We start from the raw sequence: 11,831 nt of genomic DNA on the forward strand, positions 1-11,831 counted from the left end.
AGAGGTGGTAGAATGAGACTACTAGTGATAAATTTTAGAGCTTTTTAATTCAATTAATATTAAATATGTTTAAAAGGTAATTTCATAAATATCTTGGGGCAATTTTATTCTAAACCTGACTGGACTGTTTTAAAAAATTAACCCTCCATGCCCTGACAGGGCAATAAAATAAAACCTAACCTTATTGGGTCAAATCGACTTGGAACTCGTCGTATTTGGGGGTTTTTGTCATCCCTACAACTAACTAATGTAAGATATTAAAAAAAAAAAGAGTACTTCTTTCAAGTTGCTTGCAAAAAACTCTAAAAAGTTGGGATAAAGCACAAAAATAATAATAAGATCCAAAAGAAAATAAAGGCATTAAAAATATTATTTGATCAGGTAGTAATGTAGCTAATTATTCTAGATATGTTCCAAATCAATTGGTTTAGTCCAATGTGAAGCCTAAATTATAGTAAAAAAAATTGTTGCAAGTGACTTGAAATAGATACTATTTTTCTTATTTTGTTTATTTTATTACCTCACATGGGTTAGTCGATAGATTATAAATGGCTAAAAATGATTTTTTTAAAAATATTTTTTAAAATTTCTAGAGTTAGGACAAAAATGATAGTTTGTAAATGTCGACGATCAAATTTATTAATTTTTTAGAATTAGAACTAAAATGACAAATTTTGTAAACATTGAGGGTTAAATTTGTTGACTTTTTTCTATTTATGATAAAATTGATAGAATGTGTAAATATTATAGGGCTAATTTTGTTACTAGATCAATAAAAAAAACTCACATAAGCTCATAGTGACTCAAATATTTAACTTTTAAAAGTTTAGTGACTAAATCGAAAAAATTAGTAGTTGGGTGACCAAAATAGAACAAAAGGCATAGTTGGTGACCATTTTTATAGTTTACCCATAAAAAATAATTTTTAGCATGTTCCCTGTTGTTAAATATTTAACGGATGAGCTAATTTGCATGTTTCAAAATGTATAAGGGTTAATTTATCGTTTTTCAATAGAGAGATTGAAATGTAATCCACACCTAAATATAGGGACTTCCTTAATATTTTTACCGAAGAAATTGATGCATTGTGCTCTAATTATTTGATTAATTATTATTTTATAAGCACGTAAAATATATTATTAGTTTTTTTTGAAAAATATATATTATTGGTGTGAAAAATAGAACATTGATAATGACAATGTATCGCAAAGAAAAGAGAGAAAGATAAAGAATACGCCTTTGGATCATTGTGCTTCTTCTCTTTCTCCGTCAATGTTGAAGGCATCTTATCTACCACTAACAGGGCTTCCTCTAAGTCTATCTGCGCAAGAATTTCCTGCATCTTTATTTGCCACAACGCGAATATGGTGTTGCAACCTAACAGCAGAATTTCATACTTCAAAGACGCTATTACCGTGATTGAGATGAACAACCCGGAAGCTCGGATACCAATTTGTAAAAATAAAATATCGATAATGACAATATATAGTAAAGAAAATAGAAATAGAAATAAAAATAAAGAACACACAGATTTTACGTGGAAATCCTTTCGGGAAAAAACCATGGCAGAGGAGAAGAAATTTCACCATGTTGAATTCGAATTTATTATAAGAGGAGTAGACTATGTCTATTTATAGGCTTGTAAAACCATATTCTAATAGGAGTGAAACACCTTTTTTTAATTAATATCAAATAGATGGAGTTTAATAAGGTTTAAAAAACCTTATTCTAAAATAAAATAAAAGAAGTATAATTCTATAGGGATTTTACATTTATTTTATTTTACCACAGTATTTTATTTAAATAAGGATTCGGGTCACTTAATTCTAACAGTGTACATGACATGGACTCCTCGCATATGAAAGGGCTTCTTTCTAGTTGGGACAGCTAGTGACGAGATTGTGGATTGAGCGATAGATACATCCATAACAAGCGTATGGACTAGAGTCTCCTCTGCACATAGCAAGAGTGTAAACTTTGTTGGAGTTTTGGCCAATACTGGTAGTAAGGAAACCACCTTTTGTAGAGACATTAGATGGGAGAGAAGCAAGAATAAGGTCCCGATTTTTACCATATTCGCTATTCGTAGAGAAATTAACAATGTCATAACATTTTAGGAGAGCCTCAACAAGAGTGATGCCGATGAGGAGATAGGAGAGAATTAAAGAAAGAGTTGTAAGTTGAACCCACATTTTGAGGTTGTATGATTTGAAAGAAACGAAACCTAAAAGAAACAAGTGGGAACTTTAAATCTAGGTTTTTCCTGGCTGAGATGAGATGGGAGTTTCATTGCCTCGAGTAGAAGTCAAAAGTCATAGGAAACTTGGTTTTTAATTCCTCAATCTCAGCTGTCTAAGAGAGACAGGTCTAGTTAGTAGACAATCTCCTTTAGGAAGACAGATGAAAGTATCTATATGTTCTAACCAATGGCAGGCTTGTTAAGGAATCCAAAAGAAGACTACTACTAATTAGACAATTGAGACTCAGGAATGAAAGAATAAGGTTTCCAATGACTTTTGCCTTAATGGGCGCTCTTGACAACTTAAGGCAAGGAAACAAAAACCACAAAGAAAACACTCCTCTCTGCCAAGTAAAATGTAGATTAAAAGTTCCCACTTCTATTTTTGGATTCATTCGGTTTCTGTTCCCATTTCTTTACTTGCAGTATGGGCCAAAACTCCACAATCACAAAAGGTAAGTACGTATGTGGTAGATGCCGTGCTAGTTTCATGAAGAAATTGGGTTAAAGTACCTAGAAAGCCCTTTCCTTATCTGCAGGTTGTATTACTGTTTTTTTACTAAAAAAAAGAGATAAATTAACACTTATATATTTTGAAAGATGTAAATTAATTTATTGTTATAATTTTCTGTTAAATAATGTTATGAAACATAATTTTTTATGGGTAATTAAATTTTTCGAAATTAAATATTTTAGTATCTCTAAGTAGATGTGAGCTATTTTATTGGTTTAATAATAAAATTAGCCCTTTAATGTTTACAGATTCTATCAATTTAATCCTACATATAGACAATTAAACAAATTTAGCTCTCAATGCTTACAAAATTGGTTATTTTAGTTCTTCTAAAAATTCAATAAATTTTACCCTCAACATTTACAAAATCTATCAATTTAGTCTTTAACTCTAAAATTTTAAAATTATTTTTAGAAAAAATTTATTTTTAGCTCTTTATAACCTACTGAATAACTATGATGACAATGGGATTGTTTTTTGCCTACCTCATCCCGATCTAATGCTCTATCGCTATGCCTCGAGCTTGATCCACCCCCAACTTTTAAAAAAATTAACCAGGTCTGAACTCAGGCCCAAACCCAAAAGTTAATAGCATACTCAACTTTGATATGGCTCAACCTGAGTTTAATTAAGTTATTTTATTTTTTGTGAAAATGTGATTAATTAATTTTTTTTAGAAAGGGTAAGCAACCAAAATAGCCACTTTTGTTTACCTCAGGTTACATTTTAGTCACTTATATTTGGAATGTTACGTTTTAGTCACTTATGTTATTGTATTGTAACATTTTAGTCACCGAGCCATTAATTGTTGTTAACCGTGTAACGATAATCTGACGTGGTACGTTAAATCATAATTTCAAACAAAAATTTTAGGTTAATTTATACAATCGATCTCCATATTTTTTCGTTTTGAGCAATTTAAAATTTTCTTTTATGTTCTTTTAACTTTCCCTTTTTTTCCATTCTCTTCTGCTTCTCCCTTTGTTTTCCTCCATTCTCCATTTCTTTTAACATAGTTTTTCTATATTTTCCATTTGTTAAAACTAGCCCCTATACTTTTTTTGGAACAATTTAATTTTTTCAAGTGAGGTGAGCTTATGGACTAGTTTTAACAAATAAAAAATATAGAAAAACTACATTAAAAGAAATGAAGATGGGAGGGAAACATTGGGAGAAGCAAAGAGAATGAAAAATAAAGAAAAAAAATGAAAGTTAAAAGAACATAAAAGAAAAAAAATTTAATTACCAAAATGAAAAAGTATAGAAACCAATTATAGAATTTAACCTAAAATTTTCGTTTGAAATGATGATTTAACATGCCATGACAGCTTTCCGTTACATCGTTAATGACAAATAATGGTTTAGTAACTAAAATGTAACATTTCAAACACAAGTGATTAAAATGTAACCTGAGGCAAACAAAAATAACTATTTTGGTAGTTTACCCATTTAAAAATGAAAGATTTACACAAATATATATATATTTTTGTAAAAATATGATTAATTAAATTTATATTTATCTCTAGAGTTGTGTGTTAATGTATATTTACACAAATATTGTGTGTACAATACACAAGAAAAACAAGGATCAAATGTTCCTTTAATAAATTATTAAATTAAGAACATAGGAAATGGGGAGGGTGAAAGGGAACTAATATAGAGGAGGTAGAATAAAATTATTAGTGATAAATTTTAGAATTTTTTTAATTTAAATAACATTAAATATGTGTAAAGGGTAATTTCATAAATATCTCAAGGTAGGGGTAGGGTGGTTTTATTCTAAACTCGACTCTGACTCGACCCCACTATTTTTAAAAATTAACCTGCCCCGCCTCAAACTCAAAATTCAATAAAAAACTTGACCCTATTGAGTCGAATCAACTTAAAACCCATTGAATTCAGGATTTTTTTCCATACCTATGGCTAACCCATATAAAATATTTTAAAAAATTGGGATAAAACACAAAAAAATTCAAGTTTAAAAAAAAAGACATTAAAAATATTATCTAATTGGGTAGTAATGTAGCCCATTATTCCAAATCAATTGGTTTGGTCTAATGTGAATCCAAAGTTATAGTAAAAAATTTTGGTTGCAAGTGATTTGAAAGAGGATACTCTTTTTTTTTTTCTTTTTTTTAATACCTTACATATGTTAGCCAATAGGTTATAAATGGCTAAAAAATAAACCTTTTTTTTAAAAATATTTTTTAATTTTTAGAGTTCGGACTAAATTGATAGATTTTGTAAATATTAACAAAAAATTTATTTATTTTTTAAAATTAGAACTAAAATGAAATTTTGTAAATATTGAAGGCTAAATTTGTTGATTTTTTTTATATTTTGGATCAAATTGATAGAATGTGTAAATATTATAAGGCTAATTTTGTTACTAGACCAATAAAGAAAACCTCACATCATGTTAGAAGGATTGAAATATTTAATTTCGAAAAATTTAGTAATTAAATAAAAAATTAATAGTTAGGTGATTAAAATAAAACAAAAAGTATTGTTGGCTGGTATTTTTATAGTTTACCTATAAAATAATAATTTTCAACATAAGATAATCATATCATTGATATTATTTTTATAGATAAGATAATCAGTTCTTGTACCTAAATTATTAATTTATTTAAATTAAAAGAATTTATTCAAATCAAATTTAAATAAAAATTACAAATAAATTATCCTTTTATCATAAACAACTTTAATACTCATTGCTTTGCTTTGAATTAGTATATACTTAAAACTCTCTGTAAACCCAAGGTAAGGTTATCTTAACCATTTTGACTTTCGTCCACAATGGATTATTAAAATCTAAACTTGGGAAAATGAGAAAGAAGAAACAGAAATGTCAATCAAAATAGCTGAATCGCCTTCACCCCATCTTCAAACTAAGAAGAAAGCTTTGATCGTGATTGATGCCTTCCTTCAACCTCATTTCCTCTGTGCTTTTGTTTTTTTACATCTTTGATCTCGCAGCCGAAGCCAACCCAAGTTTCTTATACAAGTTCTGTTATGACAAAGATACCACTTTCACAACAAACAGCACTTATGGAACCAATCTCAATCTCCTCCTCTCTTCTCTTACCTCCAACGCCCACCGGATCGACGGTTTCTACAACACCACGGTGGGGCAACAACCACCCGACAGAATCTACGGTCTCTTCCTTTGTCGAGGGGATGTTACACCGGATGTTTGCCGAGACTGTGTGGCTGCAGCTGCCAGGAATGCTACTAGTCTTTGTCCCGTGGAGAAAAACTCTGTGATTTGGTACGATAAATGCATGCTACGTTACTCGAATGAATCTATCTTTTCGACGATGGAAACCAGGCCTGGTGGGACTGTATGGGATAACGACACTTTTACGGAAGAGGAAGACTTCGTTGACATAGTGGCGTCTTTGGTGAAAGATGTAGCGAGCGAGGCAGCCGATGCTCCAATGGGTGCTAAAAAGTTTGCGACCAAAGAGGCGAATCTTAGCGGGTCTCAAAAGCTGTACAGCCTTGCACAGTGCACGCCGGATATTTCCGACGTGGCTTGCAATTTATGTCTTGAGAGTGCTATTACAGAATTCTCAGATTGTTGTCGTCAAAAAGAGAAAGCAACTCGAGCAAGTTCATTGCTGCCTAGCTGCAATGTTCAATATGGATTAACCCCATTTTATAACAAAACTGCAGGGGAAGTATCCAGGTCCAAGCCATCTCCTCTGCCGCCAGGAGATTCAGGGAAAGGGAAGAGCTCATCACAGACAATTATTTACATTATTGTTCCAACGGTTGGTTTCTTAGTGCTTTTGTCAACATTTTGTTATTGCATTCTAAGAAGGAAAGCAAGGATGAAACCCTATTTGCTAAAGGACCAGAAGGGTACTGTGGCCGTTGTCTTATATGTTAGCATATGGTTAACAATTCATATTTGCTTTTTCTATTTTTTTTTTCATATAAAATTACCCTGTAATTAATGTCATATCAATCGTCTGTAGATAAAAGCAAGGCTAGAACCATGAATTCTTTACAATATGACATGAGCACTATTGAAGCAGCTACAGACAATTTCTCTGACGCAAACATGATTGGTGTGGGTGGATTTGGCAGTGTGTATAAGGTACAAGTTGGTAGTACAATTGTAGATTTGTCTAAATCCATTAACCATACAGCAATTTGGACTATTGAGGAATGCCTGTGGTATTCAATCAGGGTACACTTGCAAATGGACAACAAATTGCAGTGAAAAGGCTATCAAGAAGTTCTAAACAAGGTGCAGAGGAATTCAAGAATGAGGTTGCGTTGGTAGCCAAGCTTCAGCACCGGAATCTTGTGAGGCTGTTGGGATTTTGCGTTGAAAGAGAAGAGAGGATGCTCATCTATGAGTTTGTCCCCAACAAAAGCCTAGACTGTTTCCTCTTTGGTCTGCCCCTCTTCAACTTAAAGCTTTCACCAAAAGATACATATATGTTATGGATTAAACTGTTACTTATGGACATTGGTATTTCTTATTTTGAACAACATTTGATCTAGATTCTGTCAGTTCCATAGTCTTGATGCCGTCTTGTATGCAGATACTGAGAAGCAGAAACAATTAGATTGGCCAACACGTCTCAAGATAGTTAAAGGAACCGCTCGTGGACTTCTATATCTTCATACAGATTCAAGGCTCAAGATTGTACATCGTGATCTCAAACCAAGCAATATCTTGTTGGATGAGGATATGAATCCCAAAATATCAGATTTTGGAATGGCTAGAATTGTTGAAGAAAACCACAACCTCGAATATACCAAGAAGATTGTTGGGACATAGTAAGTTTCCCATCCCATAATCTTTATTTCAACAACTGATAAATAAGGTCTATGTTTCGGGAAAATTCCATAAAATTTCCTGTTTTAGTCAACATAAGCATACTAACAAATACCCTCATCTTAGTGGTTATATTGCTCCAGAATATGCAGTGCATGGGATATTCTCTTTCAAATCCGATGTGTATAGCTATGGCGTGTTGACACTTGAAATTGTTGGTGGCAAAACGAACTCCAGTTTCTATAATCCTGAAAGTGCTGAGAGCCTTCTGAGCTATGTAGGTCCAACATGAAATTTCAATTTCATCATATAATTTCCTATGAAGTGATAAAGGACCAATGTTGAGATCATTACAGGCTTGGAGATATTGGACAGAGAGGAGGCCGCTGGAGATAATGGATCCGACTTTAAGAGATTCTTATGTGAGTGATGAAGTCATTAGGTGCATTCAGATTGGTTTGCTGTGCGTCCAACAAAATCCAAAGTCAAGGCCGACGATGGCTAGAATTGTTCCCATGCTTAGCAGTTCTGATATTACTTTACCACCACCGCAACACCCTGCCTTCTTTTTCGGAACAAAGACAAGAGGAAGCACCTCAGGAGAAGAGATGGGATTGGATCGATCAACAAGGAAGTTCCAGTGCTCAACAAATGATGTATCTATCACCGAATTTTACCCTCGGTAGCAAGTTGAGTCCATTCTTTTGAAAAGAAAATTGAAATAAACTGTTCTTCCATTAATTCTATGGAAAGGTTCTAATTTGAAGCTTCTTTTTTAATTATTACTGCTTTTATTTATACCAAAGAAGAATTGAGTATCTAGACAAAGATACAGAAACTAAGCAATGCAAGTACTAGGTACCATCTTCGAACTTCACCGAGGATCTAGTTCAGAAATTGAAGCCTCGTTGACTGACACTTGAATGTTTTCTCGTTTAGATTGATTGGAGAGTGATGATGACTGAGACTTCGTTTCTGTCTCCATGGTGGAATGCATGGAAAATGCAGGTCTTGATGGCACTGGCAGTGATATGGAATAGCTACTAAGCATGAGAACGACAGAGGCCATGGTTGGTCTAGAATCAATATTGTCTTGAACACAAAGCAACCCAAGATGGATACATCTCATTATTTCACTTCTGGAGCCATCCCTCAGGATTGGATCTACTACTTCCAAAGGAGTTCCTTCTCTCCAGTTTCTCCATGCCTGCAAAACTCGAGGAATGTGAACTTACATTGTGTTTTAGCAAATTCTAATCCAGTAATACGATAACCACAGTATGCAGCTTACATGGGTTAGAAGAGAGTCGCCCACTTCTTGGTTGGAGAAGCTACTGATTTTTTTACCACTAATGATTTCCAAAACCAATACTCCAAAGCTGTAAACATCGGATTTAACTGAATATTGTCCATGCCATGCATACTCAGGAGCCATGTATCCACTGTAGATAAATAAATCTTAATGAATGAATTTAAATGGTAGCTAAAACATCCTCTAGAAGAAGTGCTAATGCTTAGGATCTTTGAGTTTTAGATATCACAAAGTTAACAAATAACATACACAAACAGATCCTTCTTAATACTTACTAGGTCCCAACGACTTTGCTTGTGTCAGCTCGAGTTTGATCAACCGTAAACAATTTCGCCATTCCAAAATCTGAGATTTTAGGATTCATCTCTTCATCTAACAATATGTTAGCTGGTTTTAAGTCGCGATGGATAATTCGGTATTGAGAATCTTCATGAAGATAAAGAAGTCCCTTAGCTATTCCCTCTATAATTTTGTACCTCTTCTCCCAATTTAGAATTAAACACTTTACTGGATCTACAAAATTAGAAAATTTCTAGGACTTAAATGCATATTCAGAATTCAAAATGTTTATACTCGTGATTAGTCATGAACAGAATAGTAAAAATCAGAGTTCTGAAACTTTTCACCAATATAACACAACTTGAACTGTATTCTGCCAAGACACGCAACCTAATAAATCAACAAGAATTCAATAGGTATAGTTTGAAAGGATCGATATCCCACCGAATATAAAGTTATCAAGGCTTGAGTTAGGCAGAAACTCGTAGATGAGAATCCTTTCCTTTTGTTCAAAGCTTAAACCAAGAAGCCTAACCAAATTCCTGTGTTGAAGCTTTGCCAATAACATCACTTCATTCTTGAATTCTTGTTCTCCTTGTCCCGAACTTTCAGACAGCCTCTTTACAGCTACTTTTCGTCCGTCTTCAAGCTGACCCTGGTGGTATTTGGAACAAAGAAGAATGATGGAAAACACCAAAGTTTATTTCCTAGTATTTGTTGGAAGCCATCAAACTGGAGGCTTCAATTTCATAAATTCAATCGTTCTCTATTTTTTTTTTCCCTTCATTGAGATATTGGAAATTTTCAGAGGCCAAATCATGAATTACCTTATAAACAGAACCAAATCCCCCTCGTCCAAGCAAGTTGGCGTCTGAGAAGTTGTCTGTTGCAACTCTTACAGCATTAAAGTCAAACTGCAATGCTTCCCCATGGGTCTTGTTATCTGCAGCATAACAAAGAATCAATTAAGTTATAACAAATGAATAGGAGAGGAAAGCATCAAAGCTACTTAATGCTAACCACGTCTTGATTTTTTTTTCTTTTTTTGTTTCTAGATTTACATACTCGGTATATGGTTTCTAAAGAAGTATGAAACAATGCATAAACATGGCAAGGGGTCGATTTTTTGCGAAGTAGTCAAGTTAGGACTATAGAAAAGAAAATCAAAGACCAACTTACTTTGATCATCCCTCTTTGTTTTTTTTATCCTTTTAAGGAGAACAGCAACTGCAAGTATGATAAGTACTGCCACCAAGATGACTATTGGAACAATTATAATGGCAATGGTATGGGATGAATGGCTGCCTCCGTCCCCTGCACAAGCAACAACTTTTCATTTACATCAATGTCTTCCTGAAACCAGCATGCCATCTAGCAGATCGGTAGTTACCTTTTTTTCTTGTAGAGTTCACTGACAGTGGCGGAGGACTAGCAGGAGAGGGTGGAGGAGATAAGGATGCAGCAGTAGAAGCATTGCGTGTATAGAAAGGACACAAATCCCATCTGAACCAACAGTTAGGCTTCTGAACATAACCTCCCTGCTTTCCACGGCAACAGCTTTCATAGTAACTCACGGATTGCCTTAGGCAGGAATCACAATCCTTGTGTGATAAATCTGGAGTGCACTGCATAAGTGCATGTATCGTTTGGAATGCTGTAAAATCTGCTTCCCCGGTTGCATACTTAGTAGAAGACCCGCTGGAAGCCTTGCTCACCACTCTGTCCATCAAACTCTCCCAAATAGTATCAAATTGAGTTAAGTTGGAAGTGATGTCCGCCGTATTATAGCCTGAATCAGTGGGTTGTAGTTCCAGGATTCCGAAAAAGGGGCGATTTGCATAGCGTGCAAGACAAGGAGGATCACCTCCCCATGAAAGGGCTTCTTTTCTGTTGGGACAGCTAGCTATGAGATCCTGGATTGAGGCATTGAGACATGTATAACAACCGTTTGGAGTAGTCTCCTCTGCACATACCAAGAGCGTAAATTTTGTTGGAATTTTGGCCGATACTGGCAGTAAAGAAACCACCATTTTCAGAGACATTAGGTAGGAGAGAAGCGAGAATAAGGTCTCTGTTTTTGCCATATGTACTATTAAGGGTGAAATTACCAGTGTCATAGCATCGTAGGTTAGCGTCAACGAGAGCAATGCCGAGAAGCAGATGGGAGAGAATTGAAGAAAGAGCTTTAAGTTTAATCCACATTTTGAGATTCTATAATTTCAAGGAACCAAAATCGAGAAAAAAGAAGTGGGAACTTAGTATTCCAGATATGTTTCGACAGAGATGGGAGTATTTGTGCTTTGGTTTCCTTGCCTGGAGTGGGAGAAAGATTCAACAGCCCCCATTAAAGCAAAAAGATTCAATCCATGCTAGGAAGCTTGGTTTTCGGGTTATCTTTTTGACTAATCCAAGTCAATGTCTACCTATCAAACAAAATTTCGGAAAAGAATTTCGCTTAATTCATTGAAAATAATGCAAACATAATGAAAAATCATATATGTTGAATTGGATGGTTTTGTCAGTTTTGAACATACAAACTCGTTTTCTGTGGTACGTATTTTGCCACAGTTCCCACTTCCTTTCCAAGTTTCATTTGCTTCTTTAGAGTAATTACTCTTGTTGGGCTAATTAGTGCTGGGCTTTTTTACTTAAATAATTCAAAAAATATAAATATTTATGAAAATAACCCAGG

At 34.0% G+C, this 11,831-nt stretch overlaps 2 protein-coding genes across 3 annotated transcripts; one reads left to right on the top strand and one right to left on the bottom strand.

The window, feature by feature from the left end:
• Positions 1–5,523: 5,523 nt before the first annotated feature.
• Positions 5,524–8,327, top strand: LOC107909882 (putative receptor-like protein kinase At4g00960). Of its 2 annotated transcripts, none has more exons than XM_016837584.2 (6): positions 5,524–6,620; positions 6,737–6,858; positions 6,951–7,161; positions 7,313–7,550; positions 7,675–7,825; positions 7,905–8,327. In XM_016837584.2, exons 1-6 carry the CDS (start codon positions 5,672–5,674, stop codon positions 8,232–8,234), a joined length of 2,001 nt encoding a protein of 666 aa, XP_016693073.1. In that variant the 5' UTR covers positions 5,524–5,671; the 3' UTR covers positions 8,235–8,327. The 2 variants fall into 2 exon arrangements, with proteins under 2 accessions (XP_016693073.1, XP_016693072.1); XM_016837583.2 differs by having other exon boundaries at positions 5,560–6,620; positions 6,951–7,239.
• On the bottom strand, positions 8,265–11,620 carry LOC107909920 (putative receptor-like protein kinase At4g00960). Its single transcript, XM_016837628.2, has 8 exons — positions 11,248–11,620; positions 10,530–11,102; positions 10,319–10,453; positions 9,967–10,082; positions 9,584–9,794; positions 9,136–9,373; positions 8,840–8,990; positions 8,265–8,755 (listed from the first exon to the last, which is right to left on the bottom strand). Exons 1-8 carry the CDS (start codon positions 11,339–11,341, stop codon positions 8,423–8,425), a joined length of 1,851 nt encoding a protein of 616 aa, XP_016693117.1. The 5' UTR covers positions 11,342–11,620; the 3' UTR covers positions 8,265–8,422.
• Positions 11,621–11,831: the final 211 nt, after the last annotated feature.

The sequence above is a fragment of the Gossypium hirsutum genome, chromosome D02 (assembly GCF_007990345.1).
Source record: "Gossypium hirsutum isolate 1008001.06 chromosome D02, Gossypium_hirsutum_v2.1, whole genome shotgun sequence".
Lineage (NCBI taxonomy): Eukaryota > Viridiplantae > Streptophyta > Magnoliopsida > Malvales > Malvaceae > Gossypium > Gossypium hirsutum.